Genomic DNA, 21,233 nt, shown 5'->3' on the forward strand with positions numbered 1-21,233 from the left:
CCAAGTTCGTTCTTTGAATGCTACAATGAGCAAGTCAAGGTATCCATTACCTTGTGTCCCAGTCATCTGTGCCAACATCATACTTATAGGTCGGATGAAAATTGAGTGGTCCCTCTTTGAATCCTCGGAATACTTGCAAGTTTTTCATATGATTTGTTAGCTGTGTGTAACAACAATATTTCTTACCATTTCAGTATTAACATGCATGAGAGAAAATGCTCTGGTATCAAACTACAAAATCTCTGTCAGTACATTTTTCATCATTTTGTCTCAACCAGTAAAATATATTACACAAATAAGGTGATTCAACTTTGGAAATGGAAGGCAATGTAAGGAAAGTAAAAGAAATAAACTTTAAATCTTCGTTTTAATCATATTACTTAAAATAAATCATGAATGTGTGGAATAAGCATGAAACATAAAGAATATTATGGGTCAAAATTTTACAATCCTCTCCCAAGTACTGAAGTTCAAACATCATGATTCAATACTCTTTGAATAATAAAATACTCTTTGTGTTTTGGAATGACTTTGGGTCACAACTCAAAATTGTGCATTATTTTGTTAACTGAAAATATTAGCATCTTTATATTAGCATCTTTGGAAAATTAACATTTTTCTCTTTCCCAATGAAATATTCTGTGTTAATTTCATCCTATATTAATAAGCAATCAAGCAAACACAAGAACATCTGTCCATTCCACAAACAACTTAATTATAAATAGTACCTGTTCTTCTTGGTCTGCACCAGGTCCTAAAAAAAAAATTGCTAATGTCTATCTTAACTAGTTCTTTTGTGAAGAAATAAATTAAAACTACATTCATGAGCAATCACTATTTTGTGGGAGGAATATTTATTCCAATTTCCGGTTCGCACAAGGTTAAATTGAAGCGACTTTGTTACTTTTTAGTACATGACAACTGGCCTACTCACACCCAAGTCTTACAGTATTTTGAAATTCTGGCTCCAAAGCAAGTCATCCTTTTTATTCAAGTAGATAAATTGAGCTTTGTCAGCTGCTTCTCACATCAGAGCTTGAGGTCTCCAATTATCCAAGCGGCAGAGCTTGATTTTCAACCATTGCTCATGAGCAAAATTTAGTGAACAATTTCACTGTCAAAAATCTCTTTTAATGATAATTTCTCCTCTTCTAGGCAAGCCAATCACCAATCATAAGTGATCACTTTTCCCTCATGCCTTTATAGTCCTGAAAAAAAACTAATGGTCACTGCAACAAAAATCTTACCTGATCAAATTCGATGAGTTTCTCATAATCCTTTGCTGTTATTAGCTTTTTAATCGTTTCTACTTCAGGGTGACATATCCTGTAGTTCAGATCTCCAAGCCATATTATAATGCTTTATAATAAAAAAAATGTTGCAAACAATAATGAACTTCCTCGATAGTAATTTTCTACCAAAATTGTGGTCTGATGCAGTATACTTCAATATAAAATATAGCCCTCATTAAATTGGAATCATTCTTCTAGCACATGTCGTACATGTCATGACACAAGTTAACAATGGAATACTGACATTATCTACTACTGCTCCATATCCTGTCCAGCAAGAGACACTGAATTAAGATAACTAAGAATATATCTCATAATACTCCCAAATTACGACAAAGAATGTCAATAATAAAATGATAGCATTTGTTTTGCTGCTTAATGATTTCAAATGTACCATTTAGAAAAGACAAAAGGAACATAAGGCTCATTATGGTGTCAGTAAATTGATAGCTGTCAAATTTCCTTCCCCGCAGATCTGAAGAGATATGCTCTTTACAAAACCTAAAAGACTCTCACGTGTTCTTTATAAAGACAATATTTAGTTATATCTGCACCAAAAAAAAACTATTTAAAACTGTTAATGGTTCTGTTCCAAACAATAATTCTACCACCTCTTCTCCACTAATTTCATCAATGTTTTCCTTATCTCTTTTTATTTCTCCTATTTTAACTGTCTTTCAACATTGTTCACGTCATCTAGATTAGCTCCATTCCAAATGTGAAAGCATTCTTAATTCCAACTACTCTGGATATAAAATCTCTCTAGAGTTCCCACTGATTTTATTAGTTTCCATCTTAATTATGATCCCTGGTTCTAATCTTATCTGCTGCACAGTTCATCTATCAAATCCTTTCATAACTCTCAACATTTCTAACTGACTTGTTGTACAGCCACAACTAGTACAGTCTTTTTTGACGGGGAATAACTTCTCATTTCTGGTTATTCTTTAAGCAATTTGTTTTTGCAGCTTCTTCACTGCCTATATGATATTCATTTCACGGAGAGCAGGACTGTTCACAGTTCTCTCAAATGAGATAAAAGCAAGGTTCAGCGCATTTGAAATCACCTCTTGGAAACTAGAAATTAATCACAGAGAAATTAACCCAAGCTGTTATTTTATGCTCTAACTGCAGTGCTACTATTGTTTCTGTACCTCCAGATCTTCTATCCCATTTCTCCAAAATATTCCAAGGGATACTTCATCTTCCCATTAAAATGTACCACCTTAACAGTTATCTATGTTGAAACTTGCCTACCTGGACAGCAAGCTTTGGAATGTTTTACTGTAGTTTGTGGCAGTTCTTTTCTGAATTAATTACAACCCCCTCCCCACCCCCCACCCCCCCCCCATTAGATGAATCCACATCTTTTGAACTTCCAATCTGAGAGTTTATTGATACGAATGTGATGGCACAGCTCCACCACTGCAAGCCACCATCTCCAACACCTCATCAACTCTGGGTACCTCCCACCCACGGCCACCAACCTCATTGTTTCCCATCCTTGCACTGCCCGTTTCTATCTTCTACCCAAGATACACAAATCTAACCATCCGGGCAGACCCATGGTCTCTGCTTGCTCTTGCCCCACGGAACTAATTTTATCCTACCATGACTCCATCTTTTCTCCCCAGTTCAATCCCTCCCCACCTACATCTGCGACACCTCACACACCCTCCACCTCTCCAAGACTTCAGATTCCCCAAACCGGATGGACCACCTCATCTTCACGATGGATGTCCAATCCCTTTACACCTCCATTCCCCACACAGAAGACCTCAAAGCACTTTGCTTTTTCCTGGACCTCAGACCTGAACAGTCACCTTCCACCACCACCCTTCTCTGCCTGGATGAACTTGTTTAATTCATCCCACTACCTCCAGATTAAAGGAGAAGCCTTGGGTACTCACAAGGATTCCAGCTATGCCTGCCTGTTTGTGAGTTTTATGAAGCAAAACATGCTCCAAGCCTACATAGGTTAGACCATCCCCACTCTTCCTCCGGTACATCAACAGCTAATCGGGATGGGCTCACCACGATGAGCTCGTCAATTTCATCAATTTCCACCAAGACCTCAAATTCACCTGGTCCATCTCCGATGACACTTTCCCTTTTCTTGACCTCTCTGTCTCCATCTCAGGAGACAGACTTTCCACTGACATTTACGACAAACCCTCTAACTCCCACAACTACCTGGTCTACTCACACCCTATCCCCTGCAAGAACTCCATCTCCTTGTCTCAATTTCTCTGTCTCCACCACATATGCTCCCAAGATGGTCTTCCAGTCCAGAGCCTCAGAAATGTCTGCCTTCTTCCACAAACATGGCTTCCCCTCCACTATTAACTCAGCCCTCACCCACACCTTCTCCATTCCCCACACATCTGCCCTAGCATCCCCTGCTCCCAGAAACAATAAAAACAGAATCCCCCTCATCCTCACCTACCAGCCTCCGCATCCAACACATTATTCACCAGAATTTTCAGTACTTACTTCAGGAACCCACCACCAGACACATTTTTCCTTCTCCTCCCCTCTCAGCCTTCTGTAGGGATCGCTCCCTCTGTGACTCCCTTGTGCCCTCTTCTCTCCCCACCCATCACCCCCCTGGCACCTTCCACTGTGGTTGTAGGAGTTGTAATTCCGAAGCAACACTTCACCTGTACCTTCAAAGAACTCAGTTACTGCATCTGGTGCACCCTCTGTGGCCTTTTCTACATTGGAGAGACCAGTCGCAGATTAGGAGATCGCTTCGCCCAGCACCTCCTCACCATCCACAGCAAAAGCAATCTCCCTGTCGCCAACCATTTCAATTCATTCTGAGTCACACTCTCCAAATCACAAGTCTGTCCATGGCCTTTCCACCCTGACCACCCGCAGACTGGGGGAGCATCACCTCATTTTTCATCTGGGCACTCTGCAACCCCAGGGCATGAACAATGAGTTCACTGCATTCCACTAATCAGCTTGCTTTTTCCCCCTCCCCTTAACTAGTTATTCCAGTTCCTATTTCCTGTCTCTCTCCACCTAGCCTAGACTCCTCCCACCCCCCCCCCCCCCACAGTGTTTCAACCCCCTCTCCACCTATCCCCACCCACCTCTCCCCCGTTTGGTTCAGACATCTCTCATGTTTCCCCCACAGCTTGATGAAGGACTCAAGCCTGAAATGTTGGTGATGTATCTTCACCGTTGCTACATAAAGGCACTGTTTGCGCAGTAATTACAGTACTTCAAACTTTTATCAAGTTTTCTGATTTGTCATGTAACTATGTTTTATGGACAGTCTGAATCTAATATACTTCACCTTTTTCCAAATCCCAATATATGACATTACTGATATCTATCCTACACCTTCCCCTTTGAAATCAGAGCTCACCTACTTATTCTAGACAGCTTTTCTCTGATGTCTTCAACTAATAATCCCATGATTCTTCAACCATCAGACAGTCACTCCATTAGCCTTGTGAGTTTCTCATTACTTAGTACTTTTCTAATGATGCACTGGGGAAAAACATCGGGACCTGGATTTGTCTTGCCCACTCAGGAAGGTTGGTGGGAAAAGGTAAGTTAACAACTCATGCTTGTCTGGCTTTATCTGTGATGATGAAACTATGGATTCTAGCCCCAGATCTATTGCATCGCCATTTTTCTTCTTGCACTGTACGACCTTTATTATCTATCTTTTGTATTTTTTATTTCCTTTTAATTTAATGTATACAATTTTAATTGTTTTTTTTTAATGAGGTACCTGTTTGGCTGCAGCAAGCAAGAATTTTGACATATATGTACATTGTACAATGTATATAATAAACATCATCATTGAAGCTTCTTATATGTGAGCTTGTGCAACGAATGCTCAAAAGGATAATATTGGAGAAAGTATTACTCACATTCCCATTTTAAATGCTTGTATGATTTCATTGCAACCTCTCACAAATCAACTCTTTTCCACAGAGGCGGAAGCCCTGAATATCTGCCCATCTAGTCTCAGAGGTCTGTAATCAATTAAAGTGCTGCTCACATTTATTAAAGCAGCCAGCTCAACATGGACTTTAATAAATCTTTCTGGTTTTCACACACCAACATAAGAGAGGAAGCCAATGGAAAGTTCCAGATATTGTCCACTCCATGATGTCAAATTGAACTTAAAGAAAATTGACTTTTGGAAAGATAAAAATATACTAACTTGAGATGAGTGGTATTTGGAGATGAAATTTTGTTTGACTATGGAAAGGATATCTTTTTCAATTCAGGATAGGGTGTCTTTTTATAAGTTAAAGTGGACTCCGTTTGCTAATTATATGCATTTAAGTTTGATTAAAATACATGTTTAAGTGTGATATTTTAGTATTGGTAAAAAAAAATTGTTGTTAGAATTTTTTTTTAGGTTAAGTTTTATCTCTTTTTTTGTAAGTGGGTATTTTTTTTTCCATACATAATATTGTTAATTTTATTCACTCTTTATTTTGGGGGGGGGGGGAGAGGGTTGGACTAATTTTAAGTTAGATTACTAATATTGTGTTACAATTAATGGGGGGGGGGGTTATTTTGTGTAGTTTTCTGATGTAATATTGTAATCATATCATTTAAATTTTTTTTTATTTTTCTTTAAATGTAATTCTCTATTGTATTATGTTATAAAATTTTAAATAAAGTCTTCAAAAAAAAAGAAAATTGACTTTCACGAGAACTAATTTAAACACAAGATATTCCACTGAACGACAGGTTGGATGTTGAAATAAAATGATGTAATCAAGCAACCTTTTCAGAAGTCAAGCCACTTACTCATGCTTCATGATTGTGAGAGATGTTAATGGCAGGTTAGACTGAATAAAACGCATTCTGCTGCAGATTTCTCTGTAGTCCTGTTTCCGTCTTTCACATTCCTCAGTGTGTGCTGCGAGGTGAGAGTTCACGATACATAAGGAGGTGTTGTGAAACTGAAATCTTATACTCACTCCACCCTTGTTACCCTGGAAAGGAAAACACATTTGAAACGTTTGAGATTTAGAAAGATAAAATGTTAAAATTACTTTAGAATTCATGAAGGAAATTATTCGGAAAAGTAATACCTTGCTGGGGAAATATTCATTAATCATGTGCATTTAGTGACGATTTTAAATTGTGATCTTGCAGAAAGTGTACATCTTGCTTTGGGCTGTATAGTCCAACCTGCTATCACATTTGTTCTGGAGATCAACTGCATCCCTGCTTCTGGCCCTCCTCTCAGCTGACTCCAAATTCTCTCCAAATGCAAGTAGGTGAGCTCTGATTTCAGGATCAAAAAAGTGCTGCCTAATTTTCTGTCACAAGGCCAGGTGAGGAGTTGGTTATAGTTGAAATGTATGGAGCCCGCTGGAGACAAAGCATCCGAACCCTGTGCAGTGATTGGTGATGGTCAAGAGGAGGGGCATTGGGGGTCACAAGTTTACTATGCTGGTTAGTTTGGAAGGTTCAAGAAAAGCCTTTGTTGTGGTGGTCAGGGTGATGGAAGATGGCAAGTAGATAGCATTAGAGATTTGCCCATGGGGTTACACAAGCCATGCAAGGCTGCTGAGCAAGATAAGAGCCCATGGTATTATGGGAAAAATACTAGCATGGATAGAATATTGACCGACTGGCAGAAGCCAAAGAGCAGGGATAAAAGGAGCCTTTTCTGGCTGGCTGTGGTCGATTAATAGTGTTTCACTACTTTTCATGTTACATGTGAATGATTTAGATCAGCTATTCTAAATGGGAGCCATACGACCACCCCCCAGGGCCAAAGCACATTTAAGGGGGAGGGGCACAGATTGAAATCATAAGGATGTTTTTTATGTGTAGACTATTTTCTAAATGGGGAGATAAATCAGAAAATGGAGGTCCAGAAGAATTTGGGAGTCTGAGTGCACTATTCCCCAAAGGTTAACTTGCAGGAAGGCAAATGCAATAGAACATAGAACATTACAGTACGGTACGGTCCTCAATGTTGTTCCAACCCACATATTTCTTGAAAAAATACTAATCCTTTCCTGCTTCATAATCCTCTATTTTTCTTTCATCCATATGTTTGCATTCATTTTGAGAGGACAAGAATATTAAAGCAAGGATGTAATGTTGAGGCAATATAAGACATTGGTCAGACCTCATTTGGAATATTGTTAGCAGAATTGAGTCCCATATCTAAGGATCTTCTGGCATTGGAAAGGGTCCAGAGGAACTTTATGGCAAATTTCCCTGGATGAAAGGGTAAACATACGAGGAGTGTTTGATGGCTTTGGACCTGTTCTCGAAGTTTAGAAGAATGAGGGCAGGATTTCAATGAAACCCATTGAAAACCGTATAGATATGGAGAAGATGCTTCGAGCAGTGGGAGAATCTGGGACCAAAGGACACAGCCTCATTAAAAAAAGGACATTCTTTCAGGAAAGAGAAGAGAAGAGGGTGGTGAATCTGGAATTTGTCACAGAGACAGCCAAGTCATTGGGAATATTTGAAGTTGGCTCTTGATTTGTAAGAATGTCAGTTATGGGGAGAAGGCTGGAGAATGAGGTTGAGAGGAAAAATACATCAGCCATGATTTGCATGATGGGTTGGCAGGTAGAGACAACAGTTTACTAAGAATGTAACAAAATCCTGATTCTCCACAACCTGAGTGCACGGAAATCCTGATAATTAGGGTTAGGGTTAGGGTTAGCCATTAGGCCCTAATGGCTCTCCAGGCCATGTTTGTAATATTCTTTACGTTACTTGAATCTACCTAGTTCACTGGGAAACTTACAATATTTTGTAGCATTTAAGAAAAAGTGATTAAAACATTTCATGGTATGAAAAGAAAATATATTCAGCCTGGAATCATAACAGCCTCACCAAAACCTGACAGATACAAAATAAGGCCTTGAGTATTTGTCTGGTTTATAAACCATCACTGCTTTTTTAAAATGAAGACAACCATTCACAAACTTTTATTACTGTTGAAAATCAATGTGGTCCAAAAAGCAGAAAAGTATTTTGCTGGATAGTTTGCATATCACTCAACAGCAGAATTTCTGTTTGAAAATATTGAAATAGTGGAGATAAAAAGCAGACTCGGAATAGGGAGAAGAAAAAATATCTCATGAGATGCACAGCCTGTTAATGGAAGTCAGGCAAAGATATTGCTGGGATATCGGCAGAATTTTAAAAAAATCTTTGCTGGCCACAGGTGAAGAGGCAGGTGACAAGAGAATAAGCAACTGTGGTACCTTCATTCAAGAAGAGCAGCGGGGATAAACCAGGTAATTATATTCCTGTGAATCTAACATCAGTGATGGAGAAGCTATCGTAGAAATTTCTGAAGGTCAGGATTAATCTACACATCAGGAATTGATTAGTAATTAGCCAGCATAACTTAGTTAGTGGGAGACCCTGCTTTGAGTTGGAGTAAAACTTTCTTAGAGGCAGCGTGGTTAATGCAATGCTATCAGAACGCCAGCAAGCCAGATTCAAATCCAATATTGTTTGTACATTTCCCCCATGACTGCATGGGATTCCTCCAGGTGCTCCAGTTTCCTCCCACCCTCCAAAGACACATGGTGTTTTTTGGCAGTATGGACTCATAGGCCAGTAAGGCCTGTTAACATGCTGAATCTCTAAAATTAAAAAAAAAATTAAATTAAATTAATAACGCACATTGTTGAAAGCAGCATGGTTGATGCAGTCTACATGGACTTCAGTAAGGTACTCTACTAGATCCCACATGAAAAGCTGGTCCAAAAGACTGGAGCCCCTGGGATCCAAGGCAAGTTGGCTTTGAAATAAAAAACAGTAAATAATGGTGGTGGATTACTTCTGCTAGCAAGGCCACAGTGCCCCATAAATGTGCATTTACAAACCAAATAACTGTCTGACCTTTCTCCCAATCTACATTACCATTCTTCCCATGATGCCAGTTCCAACCCTTTCGATTTCCACTTCTGTGATATCAGCTGCATGTTCTTTCCTCACATACAACAGAAGCATCATTCCAACCAGACGGACAAGTTTGATCTAAAATACAAATAAATATGTTTCAAGGATGTAAATGTAGCTCAGCAATGGGGAACAGCAAATATTAAACTGCCTCACCAGAATTGGGATCTTTATATCATTTTGGCTCCAATGCCAAGAGTAATGAATAGATGATCTCATAAACAGCACCAATACATATTGAAATTTATGTTATGGGACTCAGGTGGGAGAATTCCATCAAAATTGCACTTCTAATTTAGTTTTTCTAAAAGGCAAGTGGTCATTTCTTTTGGACAGTGGAAGGTCTCCACTTTCCTCAAGTTAATTCAACAACCACCACAGAATTAGTTTACTGAACTCATAATCCAGTAAATTTAAGTTCAATTCACATTGTGGAAGTCATTGAAATTAAATTTGTTTTAAATTACAGAGAATTTAATTTAAAGTGACTTTGAAATTGTTGGATTGCGACAGTTATAAAGACCCCCCAAAAAACTTGTATTTTAACTCAGAAAAACACTCAGTGGTTAAAAAGCCATAATTGGGAATTACAGTAACCTAAGGGGCAGCAGGAGTTACAAACAAAAAGAGATGATGTCAAGGAAGGATTTGGAGATTCTGAAGGATTATCCAGCGTAGGTCATATCCACATGGATGATGCATGAACAGTACTCCAGATGAGTTAGGAAAGGAGCCTTAAGAGTTTTAGATGACAGAAAAAAAAGACTGGCTTGGATTACTTTGGAATAGTCAAGTTTAAAAACATCAATTATGAGAATTAAGGCAGCAGATCAACTGAGGCAGAGCCAGAACTGGTTAATGTCACAGAGGTAGAAGGCAGCATTACTGAGATGATGTTAATGTAAAGAAAAACTCAATGCTCATTTTAGGACCTTGACAGAACTGAAAGTAGCATTGGTCTTCAATTTTGGTTGAGGTATTGGATACAAGGTAATCAGTCTGATAATTTATTGACAGTGAAAGGGTTAAGAAAACATCAGTGAACTAAAATTGCAGCACTTGGGTTTCTCTGGAAAATGACAACATGTTAATGGATAAATTTGGTGAATGACAGTATACAGAAGAGAAACAGGATGGGCCACAAGTTTGGAAAGCACAAATATCAAAGGGTACCTGTCCCAGTCAGCTTCATAGCACTAAGCATACTTTGGAATCAAGTGATCTAATTTTATTATTGACTGCACATCTGACACACAAAAAAGAATTGATCTCTGCAAGTGTAACTTACAACAGGAAGAATTTGACCCAGAACCTCTCTGGACAATGAACAAAATCATTTTTATTAACACAGAGCTACAAAATGACAAGGCTGCATACCTGAAATCTAAACAACTCTACTTTTGTATGTACACAAAATTGCTGGAGAAACTCAGTAGGTCCCACGGTGTCCCCAGGAGGAAAAGATATACTATATAACTAATGTTTTGTGACTGAGCCCTTCATCTTGTTTCGCTCAATTCTATTTTCTACTTTGCAATAATTACATTGAACTATCTTAACAGAACTGCAATAAAAATAATTTAATAATTGTACCTTTGCATATGTGGCCAAAGGATGAAGACTTTGAGACACAGCTAGAAACCACTCCTCTTCCTTTGGTGTATCATTAAAAAGGAATGCTTCTTTGCTCAAGTCAATTTCTTGAAAACTTGTAAACAAAAAAAGCAACAAAAAGCTCTTTGCCAATCAGAATATTGTAATTAGTCAATATTATTCTTCTAAATTAGTTTGGATGGAAAAATAATTGCAAAACATGAATTCCCAAATGATAAAAATAAATTAGCCAAGTAACAATTGAGACTGACACGTCATTTTAAGCAGGGATGTTCCACATCATGTCACCTTGATGAAAAGGTTTTGTCCTGGAGCTAAATCAAGGCAACTGCACAAGGCATAAACTTCAATCCAACTCAAGTGTAAAATTGTAGAATTTTGGCAGTTTTCAGCCTCAGGGTACATGACTACAAACCAGTAAATCTATTTTAAACAATTTAAACATGCAAATTTTGTTTTACTCTTGAATATCCTATTTCGGGTATTTGTGAGTTTAACATGCAGAATCAAATCCCATTTTATCCAGAATTCTAATACACGTGGTATATTATTACATCATTAGGTCACCAGGGGGCCACCACCTAGTGACCTTGTCTATCTCAACCAGTTGCTGCTCATTCTCCTTCATCTGGCCTAGGCTTGCACAGAGGCAAGGCCGAGCTGTATATATATTAGCCTATTAAAACTAGCGTTTTACTTGCACTCTGTCTCGTGTGGTTGATGCTAGTCACCATCAATTTAATAGGCTAATATATATCCAGAATGGATGTTGCTTCTGCCCTCGCCCATGCTCCCAACTCCACCGAGGCCTGGTTCAGGGACCTCGAAACGTGGATGGATCCTGCGCACGTGCCGCCAAGCATGGACCGGACAGAAAGGACGGAGAGCTGCGGGATCGAAAACGCGGGAGAGAGAGGGACTCACCCAGTGGTTGTAGTGGACTACGAGAGAGACAGAAGTATCCCGGAGCAGGTTAAAAGAGGCCAAAGGCCCCACCTGTTAGCTAATTCAACGGGACCGGGAATGCAACCCAATGGGTTCCTGGTTTATAACCAAGGATCGCATCAAGCGCGAGTGGAAGGCATACAGTGTCGCCCTCCCGATCACGATTTATCATCAGGACTGCGGGTACGGATTACTACCCCCGAGACACCCTCAAGTATTCCCCGATCCCCCAGAGGGGGCCCTCGTTTCCACAGGATCAGGCTCGGTACGCGCCCCCCAGCCACCGAATCAAAGGCTCAGGTTTAGCCAAGTGCTGAGGCCCGACAGGCTGGAGCCCTCCAGCACGCACTTCGGCCGATGGCAGAGATGTTTTTTAAATTATGTGGGGGTTGAAGGAGCGTCAGAAGAGGAGATGCTAATGCTACTGTTTGTTCAGCTAGGGGATCACCCGTACTCGCTTATACAAGATGCTAAATTGTACCAAGAGGTGATGAACACCCTACAGAGGCACTATAACAGAGGCCACAGTGAGCTACACTCTAGGCTTATGACCAGGTCGCAGAAAGCAGGGGAGTCAGTGAGAGATTTTATACTGACACCTAAAGACTTAGCAAGGGCCTGTACTTTTAAAGCAGTATCAGTCCAAGAGTTTGCAGATGATCTTGTAAGGGACAGGATCGTGGACGGCATCAGATCTACAGAAATCAGACAAAGGCTGCTGGAAAAGGGGATGGCTAAGCTGGAAGAGGCAGAGACTATTGCGGAGAACTAGAAGAGTAGTCTAGCAGCACCTCACAGGGAGAGGAATACGAGTGATCAAGGGCAGCATATAGCAGCTGCAGCCCCACTGGAGTGCTCCAAGTGCCCTTTTTGCGGACAGCCCAAGCACCCTAGAGCTCACTACCCGGCTAGGGAAAAGGACTGTTCAAAGTGTGGAAAGAGAGGACATCATGCGAAAGTCTGTCGAAGCCTCAAGGCTCCCGCCAAAGCCCTTTCTCATGCAAATGAGAGGCGGGCAAGCTCTTCTTCTTCCTCCTCCTCAGGCAGACAGAAGCAGAGTGCCATGTGCTGTCAGCCATCTTGGGCAAAGGATACCGGACAGAGGACAACACTATCGGGGGATGACTAAGATACAGAGTGCTACTACAACCAGGATGCCGAGTACTACCAGAACGGAGGACGTGCCATGCTGGCCTCTGTGATTGAATCAGGCGAGTCCACACAATTTATCGGACGCTACTGTTAGTATTAAAGTTAATGGGGTGACAGTAAATTGCTTGATGGATAGCGGGAGTACGGAAAGTTTCATAGACCAGGGGCTAGTAAAATGCCTTGCTCTAAACACGTACCCAAGTGACCACCAGATTTTATTAGCGTCTAACATACATGTAGCTAAGGTAAAACATTTCTGCAGGGTCACACTGGAAATACAGGGCACAGAGTATGAAGAGTTTAAGTTGCTAGTTCTCCCCCGTCTCTGTGCTCCCGTCCTACTGGGACTGGACTTCCAGTGCCAATTGAAAAGCATCACGATAATACATAATGGGCCGCTTCCCCCACTGCTCCTTGAGAATAGATGACACTGTAGCCTGACGGCCCTGAATATAGAAATCCCCCCCTCGCTATTCACGCACCTCACTCCCAACTGCACCCAAGTAGCCACTAAGAGCAGGAAGTACAGCCCGAGGGACAGAGAGTTCATTAGAACAGAAGTCTGCAGACTACTGCAGGAGGGCCTTATAGGAAAGAGCTCCAGCCCCTGGAAAGCACAGGTCGTTGTAGTGAAGTCAGGGGAGAAGTGGCGCATGATGGTGGATTACAGTCAGGCGATCAACAAATTTACACAGCTGGATGCCTACCCACTTCCATGTATTGCGGACATGGTAAACAGCATTGCTCAGTATAAAGTGTTCTCTACCATAGACGTCAAGGCAGAATTCCACCAGTTGCCCATTAGAGAGAGCAACCTAATATACACAGCGTTCGAGGCAGACAGCAGGCCGTATCAGTTCCTCCGCCTCCCCTTTGGTATCACCAATGTGGTATCCCTGTTCCAACGGGAGATGGACCGCATAGTAGACTAGTACCAACTCCAGGCGGTGTTCCCATACCTGGACAAAGTTACGATTTCCGGCCACTCGCAAGCTGACCATGACACTAAGCTTCAATGTTTTTTTTTTCAAATCTAACGTATAATAGGGATAAATGCGTCTTCAGCACGAGGAAACTGGCTATCCTGGGCTATGTGGTGCAGAAAGGAGAAATCAGCCTGGACCTCGCCCGTATGCGCCCGCTTCTAGACCTCCCGGTCCCACACTCAAAGAAAACCTTAAAGAGATGTTTGGGACTTTTACGTACAGTGGGTCCCCAACTACGCCAACAGGGTCCACCCACTCATAAAAGCCTCAGCTTTTCCTCTCAGCCCAGCAGCTATCAAAGCCTTTACAGAGATTAGGGATCTGATTGAAAAAGTAACCCTGCGATCCATAGATGAAACAATTTATTTTCAGGTAGAGACCAACGCCTCAGACTACCACTCTGAACTAGGAGCGGCGACCGGTAACCTTTTTTTCGCGGATCCTACAGGGGTCTGAGGTAAGACACTCGGCAGTGGAGAAGGAGGCTCAAGCCATTGTGGAAGCGGTAAGGCAATGTTGATATTATCTGGCATGTAAATGCTTCACCCCTGTCACAGACCAACAATCCATGGCTCTTATATTCGATAACCAGAACAGGGGGAAGATCAAAACATGATAAAATCTTGCGCTGGAGGATAAAACTGTCTACGTATAGTTACCACATTCTTTATTGTCCAGGGAGGCTCAACGAGCCCCCAGATGCACTATCCAGGGGCACCTGTGTGGCCCTCAATCACATGTCCCAGCTGCAGAGCTTGCACAATGAGCTGGGCCACCCGGGAGTCACTAGACTGTTCCACTTCATAAGGACTCAATCTCCCATTCTCGGTAGAGGAGGTACGGACGGCAAGCAGGGGCTGCCCCATTTGGGTGGAATGCAAACCGTAGTTTCACCGACTAGATAAAACCACGCTGATAAAAGCTACAAGACCTTTTGAGTGCCTCAGCCTCGACTTTAAAGGCCCACTCCCATCCAACGACAGGAATGTCTATTTCCTTAATGCCACTGACAAATACTCACGCTTCCCTTTTGCTATTTCGTGTCCCGATGTATCCGCCGCCAGAGTAATAAAATGCCTGCAATCCATTTTCAGCATGTGTGGGTACCCCAGCTATATACACAGATAGGGGTGCCGCCTTTATAAGCGCTGAGGTCCAGCAGTTCCTGAGAGATAGAGGCATAGCCACCAGTCTCACCACAAGTATATCCCCAGAGGTAATGGCAGGTACAAAGGGAAAATGCCACTATCTGGAAAATAGTCCTACTGACCTTAAAAGCAAAAGACCAACCAGTGGCAAGATGTGTTACCGGAGGCCTTGCACTCCATATGCTCGCTGTTGTGTACTGCCACTAATACGACACCTCATGGCTGCATGTTTTCTTTCTCGAGGAAAGCCGCGACAGGCACGGTGCTGCTGAGATGGTTAATGACACCGGGACCGAACAGTATAAAACCTCTTGGTCCAAGTCCCAGACATCACTCCACGCCAGGTTGCTACTGTGGACATCGCTGTCCAGGTAAGGTGTGCTCAACACTTAAATTGAGCCGTAGTACTGCAAAAGATCAGTGCTTGCAGAGAGCCACACCCCCAATGGTACAGGGAATCGGGTCTGTGTTTGAAAGTCCCTGTCTACAGGAGCATGTAGTAGACAGGCAGCCACTGATATCAGAGTCCAACCTGGGTCTGATGTGAATGTCTATATAGTTATTTAGTAGTTGAGCAATTAAGTGTCATTTGATGTCTTCCCCTTTTTGTCTCTAATGTGTTCGATAAAGTTGCTTTTGATTATAACACTTTTGTCCTGACTCATCTCTCTGTGAACCTACCATACCCGATACTTTCACAAGCACAAATAGCGAGGTAAAAAAAAACAAACAATCGAATGCAAAAGTAAGAGTCCTTAAATAAGTCCCTGACTCAGTTTATTGTTGAGGAATCTGATGGTGGATGGGGTAGCAGCTGTTCCTGAACCTGGTGGCACCAATACCTCTTTCCTGATGGCAGCAGCGAGAATAGTGTGTATGCTCTCAGACAGCAGCGTTCCTTGTAGATGTTCTCGATGGAGGGGAGGGTTTTGCCTGTGATGTCCTGGGTGTGTCCACTACCTTTTGCAGACCTTCCCCAACCCATTTCCAAAATCTAAGATTGTCTTGATGCTTTGATATTTAAGACCATCCTTGATGGCTCCCATCTCCTGAGATCCAAACCATAACTATTTTTTCTGCTAACTTCCCTTCCCCAAACATCCAATCTGTTGAGACCTTCATCCAGCAATATCTGCAGAGGCTCCAATCTCCTTTTTCTCTGCCAAATTTCACTCAATGTCATACGATTTTCTATTATCTACCTTCTGCTGTCCTCTTCTTGCTCGAATATTTTGTAATGAAAACCACCTCCACCCTCCGTCACTTTCCTTGACAACCAGATCCCAAGCTATAAATGCCAACCAGCTTTCTATCTTACCAACGCATTTTCTATTGTGGAAAAGTATAAAGCAATTTCAGTAATGACTTAGATTAAGACCCTTGTTCACCGATATTTACAGCGAAGTCTGAAGGCATAAAAACAGCAATTAGCACTCTACTGGGATGCCTGTCTGAATGACTGAAATTTCTCAGCCACAATGCTTCTATAATGGAGTTCAATTTGAAACTTTGTATTTGCGTAATATTTATTTAATTCGTCTTTTAGACCATGAAACAATGCATTTAGGAGTTTTAAAAGTTCTTCTATTTCCTCATTACCAAGATAGACGAATAACCCATTTTGGGTTCCAGACTGCAACATAAACTCTGATCTTATTTTTGTCATCGTTGTAAATGAGTTCAGAGCAATTAAAGGAAGCCAAAGTATCAGAATTTTTGTCCAAATTAATGTGGACTAGTGGGGTCATAGACATACCCAATGCAGTAGATATCAGGAGGTTCACTATCACTGCTCAGCCAAGGCTTCAGATCTTGTTTTGGAGACTTGCCATTCACATTGTACGTCCCTGCAAAAATTCTGAACAAAACAAAAATTATCCTCAATACAGAAAGCAGAATGATGGTAGTGTAAAAAAGTCTGAACATGATTACACCATTTATTGCAAACAAAGCATTAACAAATGACACAGTTGTGGAATGTGATGCATGATTGCAAGCATGAATTTAATGTATTGGACGCATTGTCATTTTTTGGTCAGCTCCTTGCAGTTATCCCCATAACTTACAAACTTATCTTCAAAGAAAATGGTCAATTAAGTGCAAGTGATAGCTTGTCCATGTTACAGTCAGCCTCAAGGTTTCTACTCTAGTGAGAGTTTTACATGGAGGTCAGAAGCTCAGTGGAATCACCTGGCCATTGCATTGGTAGAAGTTCCCCATACTGACTGTTTGCCAGTCAATGCACTTGGAAAAAGCTGAAATGACAGAGGATCTGATTCATTTCAGAAACAGAATTTAGTGTCCTGAGCATGTCATTAAATTCCTTCTTTTGCGGCAGCGTCACTGTGCAAACATTAATATAGACCACATTACAAAATTAATAAAAATAGCGCAAGAAAAAGGTCAAAGTAAGGCAGCATCTGTTCAATGTTCATTCAGCAATCTAATGGCAATGGAGAGGAAGCTGCCCTTGTGGCACTGTGTGCTCGTCTTCAGGCTCTTGAACCTTTTACCCCCAGTGGTAGCAGAGAGAAGAGGGCATGGCTTGAGTGGTGGAAGTCCTTGAGGATAGAGGCTCCTTTCTTTAGACACCACCTCTGGAGAATGTCCTCGATGGAGTGAAGACTGGTGCTCATGAAATCGTAGGCTGAGTTAACAACTCTCTGAAGATTCCTCCTGTCGTGAGCATTGGCTCCTCTGTACCAGAGAGTGAGGCAATCAGTCAGAATGCTCTCCACGGTCCACCTGTACAAGTTTTTCAGAGTCTTTAGTAACGTACCAAATCTCCTCAAACTCCTCACAAAGTCTAGCTGTTGGTGAACCTTCTTCATAGTCGCACCTCCAGGACAGATCCTCAGAGATGTTGAGACCCAGGAATTTGAGGAACTTGACCCTCTCCACTTTTGACCTCTCGATGAGGACTGGTTCATGTTCTCCTGATTTCATCCTGACGTCCACAATCATCTCCATGGTTTTGCTGACGCTGAGTGCAAGGTTGCTGCTGTGACACCACTCAACAAGCTGATCTATCTCCCTCCTGTCCGCTTCCTCATTGTTGTCTGTGATTCTGCTGACAACCGTGGTGTCATCGGCAATTTTGTAGATAGCATTTGAATTGTGCCTGTCATAAGTGTACAATGAGTAGAGCAGTTCTAAGCACGCATCCTTGAGGTGCGCCAATGTGGATCACCAGTGAGGAAGTGACGTTGTTTCCAATTCATACTAACTGTGGTCTTCCAATGAGGAAGTCAAGTATCTAGCTGCAGACGGTGGTGCGGTAACTTTGGAGTTCGGGGCCCTTCTGGCTTGGAATATCATTGTTGGGACACACACACTGCAGCCTCTGTACACACAGGGCACCCTGCCTTGCACACAATTTATACCCAACTTGATCACTTTCCAAGTCATCCTGCTAACATGTCTGGGAAATAAGATCACCCCAAAAAAGAGTCAGTCAAGTAGCAAAGAAATAGTGACCCAATGAGTCTGCAGTGACTATTAAATAACTATTTACATGAATCTCACCACATGCCCACCAATTCTCTCCAGATTCTTCCACTCCCCATAAAAGAGAAAACAAAATCTTTTATCTGTCACCTGGGTGTAAATTGGCATGGACTGTGGAGAATGAACAAACGGTTGTTTGGGCAACTTTGGATTCAATACACAAAAACAAGCTTGGATTTGTTAAAGATGGTGTGATTGTAGTTAAACACTAAAATGCTGAAGGAATTCAGCCAGTTCGTTCAGTATCTCGGATCTTTTTGACAAAAATATTTTGCCAACATTTTGGGCCTGAGCCCTTCTTCAAGGCAGAAACAGGAATTCAAACAATGGGGGAGGTATCCAAAGCAACAAAAGGTGTTAATTGGATGTGATAAGGGTCCAGGTGGAATTTATCATGTCTCTGTGAAATGAGACAAGCAATGGAGAGATGAAGGGGATGGTGGTGGTGGTGGGATGGGAATTAATGACTTTTCTGTCTTTTGTTAAAAAAAACCATCCCTGCATGTTCTTTACCAGAAACATTCCTTCTCACCATTGCTGCTTGCTTGTTTGAGATTCTAGTATCTCTAGATAAGTAATGATTTACCCATCCAAAGAGCAGAAAATATTAAATCAATAGGACAGACTTATTTGAATAGCAGCAAGTGAAAGTTCATCAATGGAGTAGCTGGTCATCGCTGAGATCCCGGCAACCACTCTCTATTTTAAGCTCTTGGTTACACGCCATTTCCACACTGACCTCGGTCCTTGGTCTTTTCCATTGCTGGATGAGGCCCAACATTGTGAATCTGTAGGAGTCATCTATTGCATCCAGTGCTCCTATTGTGGCCTTCTCTACGTCGGAGAGAATGGACGCAGACTGGGAGACTGTTCCACACTGGCACCGGTGCGGACTCGAAAGGCCAACATGGCCTGTTTCTGCTCCGTAAATGGTTATATGGTTATGGTTAAAAACTTGAAGAACAATATTTTGTGATCTGCCAGCATGGTTCACAAATTCAATGAACATTGAATTTTCCAATAACGGGCAGTTTTTTTTTCTCTCCTTCTGATCTATCCATCTCTCACCCCTTCCTATTCTTTCTAACCACTAAACCCCAGCTTCTGTTAATCAGTGTCTTTTAGCTCTTTCATTTGGTTCTTTTTGCCTATCATTCATTCATTTTTCCTATTGGGTCTCCTGTCCCCTCTCCCAACTTGTTCTATTTGCCCATCATCTCTCCCTTATCTAGATCCACTTGTCATCATCCTACTCCGCAGATTCCAGAATCTGTAGCCCTTTCTGGCCTCCACTTCACCTTCCAGACTGGTTCCACCTTTCAACTGTTGTGGTTACCCACTCTTATGCCATGATTGGCTGCTGCCGTCTGGACACACCTCCTGAGACTGTTCCTTGCATGTTCCCCTTTCTCTTTGCTTCGATCAGTCAGTGGTTGATGGTCGTTCCTACCTTTAGTTAATAAAAGCCTGATCGTTTCACAATCTCAGCCTTTTGTGATTATTGATGGCGTATCACCTGCTAACTCCTGCCATCTCACCTCACCCCTTTATCATGGCTAAATTTAGATGAGTATGTTAATAAGTTTGCAGCTGATGCAAAGATTGGTGAAGTTGCAGACAGTGCAAGGGTGCAGCAGGATTTGAGCAGGTCATAGATAGGAGCAGATAAATATTAATCTGCATAAGTGTTGCACTTTGGGATATCAAATATTCAGGGAATTATGTGGTTAATGGCAGGACCTTTAACAGAGACAATGGGCTGAGGGATCTGAAGGTTCCCGAGAATGGCCATGCAAAAAGATTGGGTAATAAAGAGAGTAAATGGCATGATTGCTTTCAATGAGTAGAAAAGAGTAAGGAAGTCATGTTGCAGTAACATAAAACTTTGGTTCGGGTACCCTTGGGGTATTGTGTACATATAATTGCCCATTCTCCCACAGGGTCCTACTGCCCAGTCTTACAGCCATCAGCTACGCACAGGCTTTAAATGGCTTGTTAAAGGAGGTTTATTTAAAATCCTGTAACCACGGGATCTGGGCCTAAGAAGGCGGCACCTGTGTTCAGCAGCGGCCATGAAGGGATGCAAACTCTGGAGACCAACAGTGGAGGGCATCAGTAACGGGGAGAACACTCCCTGTTGAGCATCAGAAGCAGAGGAATCGAATTCAAGGATGGCGACCAAGGTGATGGTCTAGCAAGTGTCTCTGTGGCTGAAGGGGACCTGCTGGTGACTTGCAGGTAAGGAACCTACCTGTTGGTGAAGAGGTCAAAAGACTCGCACTAGGCTGCGGGCTTCTAGAGACTGGCTCGTGTGATCAGGTATTGGAATCGGGATATGATAGGTTGCTGGGGGCAAGAAGGACTCCCAAAGGGCATTGGGCACTGAAGGCTTCATTGTCAAATTGGTTTTGGATCTGGGGTCAGGTTGCTGATGGTTTGAAATGAAGTCTTGTGGGGCTGCAGAGGCTGCAGGTGAGCTGGAGATGAAACAACAGATACTCAGCGACTCTGAGGGGACTCTCTTTTGCTTCTCTTTCTCTGCTAATGGTGAATCTTCGGTCTTCCCTGTGGCAGACTAAAGGAGATTTTGTGTTATATTACTTCTGTTTCATCGCATACCAATAAATATTATCCGATCGGATTAGAAGGTCCGAATTACA

At 41.9% G+C, this 21,233-nt stretch overlaps 1 protein-coding gene across 10 annotated transcripts in view; it reads right to left on the reverse strand.

Annotated features, from left to right (window-relative positions):
• inpp5b (inositol polyphosphate-5-phosphatase B) overlaps positions 1–21,233 on the reverse strand; it is a 149,565-nt gene that overhangs the window by 42,264 nt on the left and 86,068 nt on the right. For all 10 annotated transcript variants that reach the window (XM_069895843.1, XM_069895845.1, XM_069895842.1 and 7 more), the window contains 6 exons: positions 16,823–16,924; positions 10,815–10,929; positions 9,183–9,299; positions 6,078–6,265; positions 1,248–1,359; positions 51–160 (listed from right to left, as the gene is read on the reverse strand). In XM_069895843.1, the coding sequence (XP_069751944.1) occupies positions 51–160; positions 1,248–1,359; positions 6,078–6,265; positions 9,183–9,299; positions 10,815–10,929; positions 16,823–16,924 (744 nt within the window). The remainder of the gene's footprint in view (positions 1–50; positions 161–1,247; positions 1,360–6,077; positions 6,266–9,182; positions 9,300–10,814; positions 10,930–16,822; positions 16,925–21,233) is intronic.

Source organism: Narcine bancroftii, chromosome 8, assembly GCF_036971445.1.
Source record: "Narcine bancroftii isolate sNarBan1 chromosome 8, sNarBan1.hap1, whole genome shotgun sequence".
In the NCBI taxonomy this organism is placed as follows: domain Eukaryota; kingdom Metazoa; phylum Chordata; class Chondrichthyes; order Torpediniformes; family Narcinidae; genus Narcine; species Narcine bancroftii.